Source organism: Lissotriton vulgaris, chromosome 8, assembly GCF_964263255.1.
Source record: "Lissotriton vulgaris chromosome 8, aLisVul1.2, whole genome shotgun sequence".
Lineage (NCBI taxonomy): Eukaryota > Metazoa > Chordata > Amphibia > Caudata > Salamandridae > Lissotriton > Lissotriton vulgaris.
The window spans coordinates 531,861,341-531,877,598 of NC_141696.1; the positions used below are offsets into that span (position 1 = coordinate 531,861,341).

General features: G+C 42.8%; 1 protein-coding gene across 1 annotated transcript in view; it reads right to left on the bottom strand.

The window, feature by feature from the left end:
* Positions 1-334: 334 nt before the first annotated feature.
* The window catches only part of ACE2 (angiotensin converting enzyme 2), a 459,770-nt gene continuing 443,846 nt past the window's right edge, over positions 335-16,258 (bottom strand). Inside the window, exon 18 of the mRNA XM_086934340.1 lies at positions 335-2,300. Within this exon, the coding sequence (XP_086790466.1) occupies positions 2,171-2,300 (130 nt within the window). The 3' untranslated portion in view covers positions 335-2,170. The remainder of the gene's footprint in view (positions 2,301-16,258) is intronic.

Here is a 16,258-nt window from a genome sequence, read left to right on the forward strand (position 1 = left end):
CCCTTGGGTACAGCTTCCTATTTTGCTAATTTCTTACTCCTTTTTCAGTCATAAACATTGATTCACTGCATATGGATTCTCAAACGAGAGGGAAAGAGCATTACACACACCCTTCCCATTAAGAGTCAGTTGGCTCGCACTGTGTATTTTGCAAGCCAAAAAGGAAAATCAGTCGTGCAACGTTGCAACCAACCTACATGTTTGCTGTTGCAAGCCAGTGATTTGGCCAATCAGATGCTTTGCAACAACAAACCTGCTCAATACAACAGGCCCAGTGTAAATTATTTCTGTCATTCTGCCTTCCAATAAACTAAAATCGGACATCTCACAAAAATTGAAATAATATTGTTTTTATTTAGGCATTAATAAACAAAAGTACCACATCGGTGTCTGATTATATAGTAACGAATAAACTTTGTTCTTAGTTCTAACTGTACAGTCGTATGACATTGGAATATTTCAACAAACCCCTTTTACATTTAAAAGACCTTCTTTTTCATCTCCAAATGCATAACAACAGCGGAATCTTACAAAGCAAAAGCGCATATTAAATATGTGCAAAGCGAGGTATCATTAGCACTTAATTAGTCATGATCATCTATTTCCATAAAATGTGTTTCTTGTCACATCATACTTTTTGCTGGGTAAATATCTTCCCCACTGCCTGGCCAATGTTACCAAACAGAGCATTTTGCTTCTCCCTCTTTGAAATATTCATGATTTTTGAGTTATGTTAGGTTCACTCTGGTAAACCGAATGTCACTTTCAAAATGCATTAGGAAATTTTTCAGTGCTTAATTTGAGCCGGTGGTTTTCAGATGCTCGGCATTGGCACTTGCCAACACCAGTATTTATGACAGTCTGCCACGTCCACGTGGTGGCACTGTTTGTCCAAGTTAAAGATGAGCACACAGTAGTTGTTTATTAATTAGATAAACGTAAAAAAGGACTAGCATTACTATGATCCCCAAAATTACCTTTTCTAGACTATTCACTCCTTTACCCCTCCCTTGCATCATCTCAAACCTCTTTTACTATTCAGATCTCACAAACAAGCCTTTCAAAACCATTCCCTCTGACACTCATCCCAAAATTGCTCCTGCTGCTAGGGTCTCCAAACAAACTCTTTCTAGGCCTTTCCCTTTTCCATCCCTTCACTCCTTTTCAATCCAACAGACTCACAAGTCCACCGCTCATATTCATTTCATATTTCCCTATACTAATTGACCACTAATCCTATTTGGGTTCCTATAGAAATGCAATTACAAATTAAATTAATGTAGATATTTTTCAATTTAACGTATGTGCTGAAGACTCCAAAAATGAAGTGCACAGGCCCCTTTTGCTCCTGTGCAGAAAATGGCATCATGAAACAGGCAAAGGTGCTCAGTACTGTGCACTTACATTAACAACATTGGCCCGATTTACAAAGGGCCTTTGCACTCGTGGTGGAGGCTCCATAGCCATTGGGGAGACTCCCCATTCCGTGCTGATTCTCCACAATGAGATTTCTCATTCCCGAGGTTCCGGCCTGAGTGCCGACACTCCCCCCCAACTGGGGGGGTCTCTGCCACAAGCGCGGAGGCCCTTTGTGAATCTGGCCCCATGTCTGCTGGTTCACTAAATTGCTTTTTTTGTTTATATCGAAGACTTCACCCCTTCGACGCTCATGACGAGCTCAGCTCATCATGAGGCACAGTGGAGCTGTGCTCATGACAAGCTGAGCTAGTCATAACAGCCGTGGAACGCCCACGCTGGGCTAATTCCCCTCCTATGCGGGGCGTTCGATTGAGTGGGTTGAGTCGTGACGAGCTCAGCTCGTCATGAGCACAGCTCCACTGTGCAGCATGACGAGCTCAGCTCGTCACAAGCACCGCGGCGCCACGCATGGCACTCCTCCCCCCGCACCGCGGGGGAATTAGCCCTGCGTGGAAGGGGTTAAATCTCCCCTCTTTTACAATTCTGTGGCACAGAATGTAAGGATAATGTATTCACATAATGTTTCAGAGGAGAATCTATCGGGTTAGTTACTACATCCCTTCAGGACGAGGCTTGAGAAAAGCAACATCATGCATCTTTTTCCGATAGGGTGTTTCAATTGAGTTCCTTGTATTATTATAACCTAGTCCATAAAATACTGCTGAATTGCAATTTCATCTACAACTTGGTTCTAAAATGTTGTAAGCTCTTCACTTTGGAAAGCCTGATTTTCTTTTCCCTGGGTAACCACAAATTCGGCGGGATAGATGGGTGCGATGGCTACTTGCTGTTCTTCCACTCCCATTGCAGCTTGTATTTTCCTATTAATGAAAACAGAAGTCTTGGTGTTAGCTTTTCCTTTAAACTTAGAAATTAATTATTTGTATTTACAATCAGAATTGATATCCATGTACTAAAGAAAAAATAACAAGCATACGCAAAGCCAATTTGTCTCGCTCTTGCCACAGAGCACCAATCTTTTGACTTTGCATTCGCGTACATTCACGATTGTCATCCTATGATGAAGTTCCAAAAAAATACTTAGAAATTTAATAGAAGATGGCAATCATGCTTGCCCATGCAGACATAATCAGCCATTTTCAATGGCGTTGCTTATAGTTTTTCGAAACACCCCCACGTAAGGTGCCCACCATATAGGCATGGCAGTATTTTGGAATTATTTGATTTTACCAATACTTGTGAAGCACTTCAACAAGTTTTGGCAAAAGTCAAACTGTGAGCAACCTGGTGTCAGACGGAGACAGTAAGATCCATATCCTGCAATGGTAGAGGGTACTGGACCTGGCCCTCTCAGCAGGGTCACCCTAGATTTTTTCCCCGACTTTGCTTAGCTCATTTTTGTTGGGTTTTAGGACTCTTTGCAATTTTTCCCTGCTAACCAGTGGCCTATGCTCTTCCTTTCAAACGTGTTAAAATTGGCCTACACCTGATTGCTATCTTAATTTACTTGTAAGTTCCTAGCAAATAGTAGTAACTGTACCCAGGTCCTATACATTTAATGCTACTAGTGGAAAGCAGCAGCACCCATTGTGTCACCCACTAATGTAGCACTGTAAAACATGTCTCAGGTCTGCCACTGCAGCCTGTAGTGCAGTTCTAAGCTGCCATTTTGACCTTGATAAATAACCCTTATTGAATAGTATTGTGAGAGGCACACACCTTAATCTTCCTCTTAACCAACATTTATTAGGCACTGTAATCAGACTATCGCTTGCTGTGCAGGATTTGAGAGCTGCCTGTCTCCCTATTATTTAACAGCAAAAGTATTTCAGGTCAGTATTTCCCTCAGAAACCTGCGTGTACTGCACTGTGTTTTCAACACACAAAGTAACTCCAAAATGAATCAAATTAACAGTTATTCTCCACTTAATCACAATATCTTTGACACAAAAATTGTTTGAATGAAGCGTTTTCTGAATTTTCCCCTATGACAGGCCTAAACCTTCCTTTTTACTACCTGTATGTCACCACTAAGGTAGGCCCGGAATGTTCAAAAGGGCAAGGTGCATGGTACATAAATTAATTGTAATTTAAAATCCTCTTTAATAGTAAAGTCACATTTTAAGTTACTATTCACAGAATGTCCCTTTTTAAAAGTTGCAAAAAGAACAATTGATAGACAGAATGTTAAACAAGGTCAAACATTCACCCCAGTACAGGTATTTGGGCCTAAATTCATTGTTTTTTGCTCTCCATGCCCTTCCAGTTTAAACCCAGCCGTATGCAAATCAGTCTTGACCCTGTTCCCCATGGAAACGGTCCAGCATGAACTGCCAGGCCTGGTCCTCCATGGACCAGAAACGGGCATCCTAGGACCGCTTTCAGGGTATCACCCCATATCAGCCAGGCTAGCTTGACTCCAGTGGAATGGAGATCACGTGACCCACGTCTGGGCATACCGTCCCACTCGGGGTGACAAATGCAAAAAGAACAATTGATGGAGAGAATGTTGAACAATGTAAACCTTCACCCCGTACAGAGATCTGGGCCTATACCCACCATTTTATTTACTCCCCATGCCATTCCAGTTTAAACCCAGCCATATGCAAATCAGTCATTACCCTGCTTCCCCATGGGAACAGTCCAGCCCGACCTGCCAAGCCAGGTCCTCCCTGGACCGGAAAAAAGCATCAACTGGTCACAGTATGCTTGTTTCTGGTCCAGGGAGGACCTGGCTTGGCAGTTCTGGCTGGAATGTCTCTATGAGGAGCAGGGTAAAGACAGATTTGCATATAGCTTGTCCAAACTGGGGTGGCATGGTGAGTAAAAGATCGATGGATTAAACTCAGATCTTTGACTGCGTGTGAATGTTTGCGCTGTTCAGCATTCCGTCCTTCATTTGTTTTTTTTTTGGTGTTGTCACCCTAAGTGGGAAGGGTATGCCCAGACATGGGTCCCGTGCTCTCTGTGCCACTGGATTCAAGCTAACATGGCTAATGAGGGGTGCTACAATACAATACAATAGCCATTTATAAAGTGCACAGGTACCTCAAACAGAGGTTTGCCGGCACTACACAGACTACAGCAGCGAAATAGCAATAGACAGATATTACCGCGGCTTAAAGAGCCAGGTTTTTAAGGCCTTCCTAAACTCATGTTCCAATTCAAACTGGCGCAAGTAAGATGGCATAGAGTTCCACAATCTTGCGGTCCTGACCGAAAAAGACCTACCTCCTTGTTCGTTCTTGGCATATCGAGGGATGCAGAGCAGGCGCTGGTGGTTGGATCTTAGAGTTTGTTTCTATCGATATGGGCTGAGCCGTAGCCTGGGCCCCTATCTCCCATGGCTCGGAAAGCAAAGGTCAACACCTTAAATTCAATCCTCTTAGCCACCTTGAGCCAATGTAATTGTCTCAGGTGAAGGGAGATGTGATAAAGGAAGGGGACCGGGTGAATCAGCCTTGCCGCAGCATTCTGAACCATCTGTAGTCTGTATCAGGTAGGCTGGCAGCCCCAGATACAAACTGTTGGCTTAATCCAAATGCGAGGTCACCATCGCATTTACTAGTATCCTGCGGTTCTCTTCCGGGAGCAAGTGGAGAAATGTCCTTACGCTTTTCAACCTCCCAAAGCACACTGAAGAAATCTGCCACACTTGTGCCATGAAAGATAGATCCGTCTCCCACTTGATGCCACAATTTCTTGCTCCCTCTGCTGGAATCGACGGAGGTCCAATGTCTGTGGGCCAGCAGAGGCATGAGGCGGGAGGGTGTGTCTGACTCAAAAACAGGACCTCCGTCTTATCTGCATTTAATTTCAAGCGGTCACTATTCATCCAACTTCAAATATCTGTCAAACTCCTTGACTTTGTGGAAGGCATTCCTAGACTGTCTTCTCTATGTAGCAAAGCACTTTTCGCCTTCACCAATGTGAGGAGAGATTGCATCCAGGCTACAAGTGGAGGGGGTTGGGGTGATTTCCACCAACTGGTAATGAGATGTTTGGCCATCAGTAACCCCAAGTCTAGAAATGGGAGGTAACTCTGTGTTTCTTGTCTCTGTCGTAGAGCCCCAAGAGACATGTTTCCATTTGTGTAGTGCTGGATGCCCTGTGCAGGTTACAGTCTAGAGGTGGCACCTTGCCACTAACTGAGAGATGGGCAAGCCCATAGCATGCAGAGCATGTCAGCATCTACCAAGCGCATGCAGCATCTATCTGGTGAAAGTAGAGATTGATATTGACAGGAGTCAGGTAGGTACTATGTATAATGTAGACTTGGATAAGGCAAAATCGAGCACTTCACGGAATGTATGTGGGACCTTCCAACAGGACAGCCCATTCCTTGTCCATGGAGGGGCATGCCAAGTCACCCTCCCAGTGGCAGTGCAAGGCCACAAGAGTTGACCCAGCGCCAGTAACATGCAGGTACTGTATGATGAGGTGAGTCTGATGCTCTTGTCATGTTGCATCATGTATTTGCCAACGACGTGAGAACAATTGGCTGGGTGGTACACCTGTGTCTGCCATTAGCATTTCCTAAGGGATGAGAGCACCATCTTAGTAGAGATCTCCCATGGTATGCAGACCAGTTGTGTGCCAAGTGGTTAGCTCCGCCAATAAGGTGAAGGTGCGGCCTCTAGGCTCATCTAATAGGGCTAGTGCTGGTGCAAAAGGGGTTACTAACTGTGTGATATAAAGAATTCGGCAGTAGCAGCTGTATGCTACTCCCAGCAACACTGAGTCAGGAATATTTGTTCAGGTGAATGGGTGGAACAAGTGAAGGGTCCTGGGCAATGTCCGGGCTGGAGATGTTATGGCGGTGTCAGCCAGTAGTAGGCCAATTCCCATTTAGCTACCCATTGGAGTTGGGAGGGAAGATAATATTTTTCTAAGTTCAGTAGAAAAAGCCTGCCGTGGTTCGTGGGTAAGTAGAGCTGCTGAAGTGCTACCCTACATCGCTATTTGTTACAGATGAATTCCCTCATGTGTTTTTCAAAAGACTGAAAAAGTTATGTTGGGAGATATAGGGGTAAGTTAGCAAGCAGTATAAGAGGCGGAGAAGGACCACCATATTTAGGAGGGTTACACGTCTCATCACTGATAGAGGTGATGTGTGCCAAAAGGTCATATAGGATCTTAAGGTTGTGACAGCGTATGTGAGGTTACCATCAAGTAGGTATGTTGGGGAATGTTATACTTGTATACCCAAATACCGTAACTCTTCAGCGGGAGAATCTGGTCCCTGTATCTGACCCGGGCTCCATCTGGGACAGCTTAAACTTGTGACTTTCTGTTGGTCCAGCAGGACCAGATAACCACGAGTGGCACTTTGTGCTTTTGGTGCTTTTTTCACCTAAAAGTTAACCCTTTTGATGCTCATGACAGAACGGTTCCGTCATGAGCATCGGTTGGGCTGTGCTCATGACGGAACCGTTCCGTCATGACCACACCCATTAACATTGGGCCCCAGCACCGGCGGTAAATCGTGGCAGCACGGATGAGGTTAAAACAATTCAATCTCTGTTTCTACTGATAAGATTTTTGTCATTTTTGTTTCATTTTACTAATTAAAATTTACATGATGTTTCGAAATTGGTTTCAGATTTAATTGGCATTGTGCTTTCACTTTATTACTGCTTGTGTAATGCTTAAATACTTTACACGTTGCCTCGAAGTTAAGCCTGACTGCTTTTGTGTTAGGCAACCATAGGGTTAAGAATATGTTTTTTTAGTGACTTTATGGTTCACTGTGACAGGGATTGAGTTTCTTATTTGAGTGGGACTTTCCCATTTCTTAGCGGGAGCTTGAAGTTTGGGGTGGGTGATGGTGTAGAGGGTGCGGGGGCAGAGGCACAGTGAAGATGTTGACCCCGTGGCTAGTTAATTCCATGACTTAAGAATTGCGTATGTAGCCATTGTCAAATTTTTTAAATGGCAATGGCTGAAGGGGGCTGGCTGTAAGTCCTCTCTTCTGTACTGTATGTATATGTACATATATATTCACTGAAAACATCATAGTTTCAGACATGGCATAGTTAGGAATTTGCATTTAAAAACCTTCAAAATTCACTGAAAAAACATCGGTTTCAGACATGTTTTAGTTCGGAATTAGCATTTAAAAGTCCTTAGAAATTAATTTTAAAAACCATAGGTTTTAGGGGTGTTATAGTTAGCTGGACATTTCACTCGAACAAACCGATTGAAATTCATCCGTTATATGTATTGTACTCACTATAACTCACGCACCCGCAATCCACTGCTGATGATGTCCCATATTACATCATTCATGACATGCTCAGTGACATTACTGATGACATCTCAAATGACATCACTGATGACATCATCCAGTGAATGTGTTTTTCTTTAAAGTTTAAATATATATTATATATATATATAGGAAGGTGAATTGAAGAATGAGTGGGTGTATAAGTGTTTGGATGGTGGATTTAGTAGGTGTGTGACTGACTGTTTAAGTGAGTTATTTCATGTGTCTTACTGAATGCATGTGTTGGTGACTAAACTGTGTGAATGTCCGTATTGTTGTTTTTGTACGAGTGAAATTTCCAACTAACTATAACATCCCTGAAACCTATGGTTTTTTCAATGAATTTATCTGTTGGTAACGTCAGGTCACCATCATACAGCTAAAGCTGTGCAGGGGGAGACCTAATAAGAACTGCATCATTATTTTTCCTAGCCACTTTATTTTTTTTTTTTAAAGCAGCTTTCCTATTTTGCTACATATCCTATCTGTTTTTGTTTTAAAACGCACACTTTTCTATTTGACTTCAAATGTCTGACTTCCTAATTTCTGACTTAACTTTGACTGTTGTATATTGTGATGAACCAATGGCCAGGAGACAGAAGTGTATTAAATAAAACTGAACTGACAAATATGTTTATATGAATGCTAAAAAAGGCGTCTGCTATGCTACTATGACCTGCACTGTACAGCGGTCATACTGAAACCAGAGGGGACGATTTTTATGCTGTGTAAGGTAACACCATAAATATCACGTGTGTCCAGGGAGCTTTTCTAAAGGCGTCTTACACCAAACAAGAGACACTGCTGAGAGGCCCGCCCTACAATTACACACAGTGCGGAATGTAGAAGTAAGCGGCCCAACCAACCCAAAAGCATGAACAGAGAGGCTCTGCGAGAAAATAAAAGAACTTGGAATGCACAAGTGTTTTTTTTAATCAGCCCCCATGCAGAATCGACATACATTTCGCTTTGTGTTTGGTATCACATGCTTACAGCTTTGAGACAATGTAAATAGTAAGTGATAATATTACTCAAAGGTATTTTTTTACTGATCTATGGAGTATGAAGTTCAGGGCCTCTGCTTGCATTGGTTTGCACACAGAACAGCTCAATGAGTAAAACATTTGCAGCCTAGCTATGCAGTGCTCTGAAAGTCACGAGTTTGAATTGCTGTACAGCTGACTCAGCCTTTCATCATTTCAGAGTTTAGCTAATAGGGTATAAACAAATTCCTAATAGTAACACTTGTGTTAGACCCATCATCCTTAGGGTGGTCTTTCCCCAGACATTTTGCCTCACCTCCTCCATTTTTGCTGGATTTATTTTTGTTGGCCTTAGGAATCGTTGCACTTTACCACTGCTAACCAGTGATAAAGTGCCTGTGCTCACTCCCCTTTAACATAGTCACAATGGCTTATACCCATTTGGCATATCTAATTTACTTGTAAATACCTTCTAGAGTGGTACACTCTATACCCAGGGCATGTAAATTAAATGCTACTAGGGAGCCTGCAGCATTCATTGGGTCTCCCACTTAAGTAGCAATTTTAACAATGTCCCAGGCCTGCCATTGCTGCCTGAATGCAGTTTTAAACTGGCATGTCGACTTGGCATCAAAATCCACTTGGCAAGCCTTAAACTCCCCTTTTATTACATTTGTCACCCCTAAGGTAGGCCCTAGGTAGCCCATAGAGAAGTGTGCTGCGTAGTTAAACGGTTGAACATGTACTTTTAAGTTTTAAATGTCATGGTAGTGAAAAACTCCGAAATTAGTTTTCGCGTCTGTGAGACCCGCCCTTCCCATATGAAAACATTTGGAATTCCTCATTTTATTTAATAAGCTGTAATTCCCGAAAGGGAGTTGCTAGATGTATCAAGTTTGCACTCTCCCCCTCAATGCTCTAGGCCGCGTTGCCCTTATCACAATGATAATACTCCCACAATTCCTTCATGCTATGCAGAACTTTCCTTTGGGGATGTCGCCCTTTGCACATTGCCCTCGACAAATGTTGTTGCTCAGTCTATGACAGGGGGCTGGGAGAGTTAATATCTGTCTGTACTACTGGCCGTCTCCTCTCCTAGTAATAAATGACTCGATGTCCGGTGGATGGAATGATCCAGCATACCAATTCGAACTGCACTCTCTGTGTCCGGATGAGGTGATGCACTATTTATACAGTAGCCCTATTCCCCTTCATATGCCTGAACTTACCATAACAATGTTTCTTGTTTGTCAAGCCGCCAATAGATGCAAACCCCGTTATGGAGAGGGCGCTAACTAGCTATCTGAGCAATAGGAGGTATTTCAATTGACAAGATCGGAATTACTTTATTGGGGGCTGTTTTGACAGAAGATTGATCAAATGCATTCCTTTGTGGACATGTGGTCATTTTTCTAGCTTTCCCATAAACAATTTCACAAGTGTCTACAGCTCCGATATTCACTTGAGCAGAATTTGTCTACCTAGTGGACCTGCCAGAATACAGCATCCTTGAGGCTTGATTATTGAAGGGTAGTCCAGGTAAAGGAGGGTCCTCTCAACTGTGTCGCTCCCTCGTCAACAATGCCTAACCCGATGGAAATGGGAGGGCTGGGCTGGAGACCTGGATGACCTTTCTGCTTGACTCAAAATTGAACAACTAGACTATCAATCAATCAAAGTTCCTTTATTCGGTTTTCATATATTAGCAAAAACCATAAAAGTACAATTTAACAACAATGGTTAAAACAAGCAATTTTTAATTCTCTATATACAATCAGTGTTTAAAAAAAATAATCAGATAAGTGAATAAAATTCATCACATTAATGGACGCCATAATCAACAAGTTTTCGAGAACAACTGATACATAGTTAAAAAGACGGATAGATAAAAACATCTTATTTGCTAGAGAGAATTTACAACAGCAACCTTTTCTGTAAAAAATTTCTGTGCCTGACACTAGATTTCAAAAATTGTGCAATGTGTCTCGTGAAACATTCTGCATCCAGCAATTGCAAAGCAAGATATGCTGGACGACATTGTCTCATACCCCAGATTTTTAAAATAGGTTTTAACCATTTTTTCCTTAGTTCTTTATAGAATTTGAAAAACAAAACCACATGCATCGATGTTTGTAACAATACCTCATCACAGGGGCAGGTTGGTAGAGTTTTGGCCCAATCATTCATTTTTGGGACGGTTACCAAATGATGAAATATATTTAGCCTAAGACGTGTTAGCACAAACCTATCATAGCGCTCAGAGTGAACGTTAGATAGGGTTCAATTGTGGGGCTAATTTGCATCATTAGGTTGTTTTGTACAGTTTGCTTATTTGCTTCAAAGACAAATTTAAGCTCCCCCAAGTGGCTGATACATTGTTTTTTAAACACTTTACTGTGGATCTGAGCTATCAATATAGGGTTATTATAATAGATTAGTAAGCCCAGGTCAGACAGGAAGTTTTCACATTCATGAGCCACCCTATCTTGTGTACATTCTCAAGACCAAGACAATCTTTCAGAATCTCCAGATTAAATAATTTTTTGGAGATGACCAAATGCGATGCCATAGTAGGGGCGGTTGAGCTTTTATCATGTCTGTGATGTACGGTATTCCCAGTTCTGAGTGGCAGATAAACGTCGAAGTGCCTTTTGTAACTGCTAACAAATACCTTAGACAGGCTTTTTCAACTTTCTAGAGTTTGTCAACTACACCATAACCCCAAAGTCCTGCCCCATATATTACTGTGCTGATACATTTAGTTGGTATATTTGGAGAATTTCCAATGGTGGCCTCTTACCTAACCTCTGTGCAAAGTTAACCAATTCAGTAGTTGTCCTCATAAAAAGCAGCTTCCTGGCTTTAGTTGCTCGACGCCATGAGGCCTTATTGTCAATTAGTATACCTAAGTATGGGTATGTAGTAGTGGACTCCAACTTTATATTTTCAATAAAAATATCCTTCGGTTTCCTTCTGCCTGTCCCACAGATCATTACAAAAGGATTCTTGATGTTTATTTTTAGATCTAAATTTGCCATAAATGTATGATACCTGTTAAGGGCACGTTGCAACCCTATCGACGTCTGAGCCAGAATTACGGTGTCGTCCGCATAGAGTAGGGCGGGTATTGGGCGTTTCTGCAGCAGGGGTAGGTCCTGGCACCCCTCCAACATGGCTGCTTGAGGCCATTTGTATAAAGTGTAAATAGGAAGGGTGCAAGGACACAACCCTGCCTAACCCCTCTCTCCTCTTTGAACGGCCCCGTATTCTCCCCATTTATGCAAAACCACACCCTAGCAGTCCCATTCGCATATAATTCTCTTAAAAAGTTAATTATGGGATCTCCACGCCCATCGCTTCCAAGGTCCTCCAAAATTTGATATGGTTTATACAGTCGAATGCGGCTGTTAGGTCTACATAGGCCATATATAACTTTCCCCCTTTTGCATTTAAATATTTTCCCATTAGGAGAGTCAGGTTAAAGCCTTGCTCCCTGGTACCCAATCCCTCCCTGAATACAAATTGGAGGTCAGACAGTACTTTATTGTCCTCTGACCATTGTTGTAGGCGGTTAAGAACTATGCGACCTGCCACTTTGCCCACTAAATCTAACAATGAAATGGAGCGATAACAGGCCGGGTTCTGTCGAACCCCCTTCTTGAATATCAGGACCAAAATTGATTCAGACCATGATTCAAAAAGCCCGGTTGTACAGGTGGCTTCTAACACCCTTGTTAGTATGGGGGTCCATAGTTCTATATTGTGCTTAAAATGGTCAACTGGGACCCCGTCTGGTCCCGGGGCCTTTCCTCCTTTACTAGCCTTAAGGGCGAGCTCGACTTCTTTTAAGGTGACATCAAGAGCTATAGGTAAGACTACCGAGCTTGCATGAGGACTGATGTTAACCGTACCTACTGTCACATAATTCTCCTTAGTATGTAAGCCAAAAATCTGAGAGAAATGTTCCATCCAGTGTCTTTCATCTATTGCAATTTCTATGGTCGGCGTATCCCCGGCTGCTGAAAGAAAAGGGAATTTAACCACCTGCCAAAAAGCAGTACTGTCATTATTTGTACACCTTTTATGTAGCTCCTCCCAAGTTTCTTTTTTTAATTAGCCTTTTACTTATTTCACGGCTTAATTGTATGCTTTTCTAAGCTGTCTGGTCTCCTGTCTGTCCCTCTCCTTCTTATGTAGGGCAAATTTTAGGTCAGCGTATGCTTTTGTGCAGTTTTTGTTAAACCATTCTTTACGCTTGTCTTTCCTTTGTTTTAGTTGGACTCTCAATGCTTCCTTTGTTACATTTGTTATCTCCATGAAGCTTCTCAAGACCTCACGGTGTGGTGTTAAAGGATTTAGGCACTTCATTACTTGGTCTGCACCATGGGGGTGCCCAGGAGTAGACACTTCACAGGGAAATCCAGGAAGGGTTCCCTTGCGGTATTCGTACAAGCGCCGGGAAACCCACTGCGGGTAGCTGTGCGCTATACAAGTACAAAAACATTTACATTTACATTTTACTTCTACCTGATTCAATAATAGTGCAAGTCGTGCCTACTTCTAATGACTCCTCTACTGAGGATATTTGTTTATCCAATGCCCCATTTCCCCTGTAAGGTAGCTCAGTAGAGTTTGCTGTGCCTCACTGGAGACTTTTTTTACTGGTTGGTGCTGAGTGCTTGGTAGCTCTCTTTTCCCCATTGTTGATTCCTTTAACCGTACTGTGCTATCTGTAATATTATTGGATACACCGGCCCGATCAGTCTCTTTATTCCCTTCCAGCCAGTATTTTGGAATACGCGTGCTCTTTTAACATATGTGAACTAGATGATCATATACAATAGGGTACTGTTAATTAGCTATTTCCTCCCTTGTATAGTGGAACTAGTTGCAAGATCAACAGTGATAATATAATAAAAAGTTACTTGAGCTGGTAGGATGAGCCCTACCTGACGATCACACATTTGCACCGTCCGGGAAAAAATCCAAGAGATTAGGCCCAGCCCAGCCTCATCCTGACACTGATGGGCAAGGACGGGCCACCCTTCGCCCTGGCGTGTCCCGCGCCGCAGGTGCCCTGGCATTGATTTATGCGCAGTGAGGCGCAGAGGCATTGCACGGCTCCTGCCGCGATAAAACAAAGCCCCCTTGGGGTTGTAGTTTGATCCTTGTGACGGTCCCCGCGAACGCTGCGGCTGCAGCGGGAGGATAACCAAAGCGGTGATGACCAGGCAGTGAGGCAGTAAGCAGATTGTCAACTTTGGCGTGCTCACCTCTGACCAGATGCTAACTATCACAAGTGTTTTGCCCCCAAGGAAGACTTCTTCTGCCAGCCGATCAATCATTACTGGTTATGGTTGGGTTATACCCTCTCCAGGGTCTTGGGTACAAATGTTACGTTCTCCCTCAAAATAGCCTTCTGGGGTTTTTTGAGGATGGCAGTGACTCAAGAGTCGACCGCCAGCCGGTGGGTCTGATAACATTAGTGGCTAAAAGAGACATTTTAAAGAACTGGAAAATGTCACAGGTCCCTGGGTTGCAGCTCTGGAGACCTGGTATGGACTGGTGTGCCAAACAAGAGGAATATATATATATATATATATATATATATAGTGGGATTATTATGGCTTGTCCTCTATGTCGGAGACAGTACTTGTTGACAATTCTACATCTCAGTGATCAATGGAGGGTGAGGTGGTGGGGGCTGATTGGAATGCAATATCTTTTGTTGTTATGTTTGTCCTTTCAAAAATGAATAAAATTGGTTTATAAACAAAAATAAATATGCCATGTTTGGTGTCATGAATTTCATTACAATTACAATTTTGAAAATTCCGCGTTTAGAAAGTTAAGCAAGTTGAATCCAGCCCGGAAAAAGCCTATGAAGTACTAATCAATATTCAATATTATTTGCTAAAGGAGAAATTACTGGGGGCTGCCTTAAAACTTAAATCCATTCAGGTCCATGATGCCACTTTTAGGATTCGTCGGACATCTCTCGGGTCACAGAGGATAGAAGGTGGGAATTGGGCAAGAGAATGGATGCATTGAGGGATCAGGGAGCCCAGGTTCAATTGCGATTCCCTACTTTTTTTAAAGTTGTATGAGCTAACAACATTTTTAACTTCAGATTCCCAGAGGAAGTGGATAGCTTTTTGACACAGACTTAACCCAGTTAACTTAAGTTTAAGGGGGGGTCTATACCGGCACCAGTCATTACTATCACTTTTCATGCTTTTTATTTCTTTTTTTTCTTCTTTTTGTTGTTTTCTTTCTTGGAGGCTGCAGTGCCCGACCCGAATAGGCAATACTTATTGCCAATAGGTAATCAGAGGGGGTTCCCGCAGGGGGGAGGAGGGGTCGTGGGGTTGGTGGTGGGAAGTAATAGTATTCACGTTTACTGGTGGGGAGCATTGAGAAAACCACAATATTGTGTGACATAATAGCCTCTAATAGCTTTTGCAGTCATTGAAGTGAGTGGAGACAAGACAGTGATGGAGGATAGACCTCTGCGGGGAGAGAAGCATCATCTTGATCTACTAAGCTGGAATGTGAATGGATTGAGGGTGAAAGGGAAACAGCGTCTGATCCTTCAGTACCTAAAAAATAGCCCAGCAAGTAATTTAATGTTACACGAGACCCATCTTTTACAATCAGAATGTATGGCATTATTTGGACAACTAAGATGGGTTGATAAGATCATTGCAACAGATCAGCACTGTTCTTGGAAAGGAGTTGCTGTGATAATTAAAAAGAATTCAGGAGTAGAAGTAATTAAATCTCAAGTGGATGACAGAGCGTTGGACTATAGTTGCAATTAAGTGCCGGGGGATAAAATATACAATAGTCAGTTATTATGGGCCTAATGATGATGATACTACTCCCCTCAATAACCTTTCTATTGCATTAGCAGATTATGATTCCGCTCTGATCTTGGGTGGAGACTTTAATGTACTTCTAAATAATAAACTAGACAGGTCCTCCCTTAGAATTCAGGTAGCAGTACAGCATGTTTAAGTTTATCTCCTGGCCATGCTGAACAACATGCTGAACCGGAAACAAGCTTCTGAGGACTGGTTTCTGGAATTTCAGCCGTCTTCAGCCTGGCTTGCTTCAATCCAGTGGCAAAGTGAGCAAGAGACTCCCGTCTGAGCATACCCTGCCAACTTATGGCGAACAAAGCAAAACCAAAGCTTCTTTCCGGTCCAGGGAAGGCATGGCTTGGCAGTTCGGACTGGACTGTTCCCATGAGGCACAGGGTCAAACTGATTTGCATATGGCCATGTCTGAACTGGGGTGGCAGAGTGCTCAAGACCGCAGTTCCTCATTTGCAGGAGGGTGAATCTTTGCCTCTCCACCTGTGCCATAAAATGGACTTGGCTAAAAAGGCGAAGAAGCCATCAGGAGGTTACAAAAGGTGGTGCAGCATTGTCAGTGCACCCCCTAAAGGCAGCCCTCTGTAGGGAACTCAAGATGTCCTATGGGTCCTCCAGACATCTACCGGCAAGCAGACTTCAGTTTACTAAACACTCTTAATTTATTTAATATTATTTGCCCTATGCGACCTGGG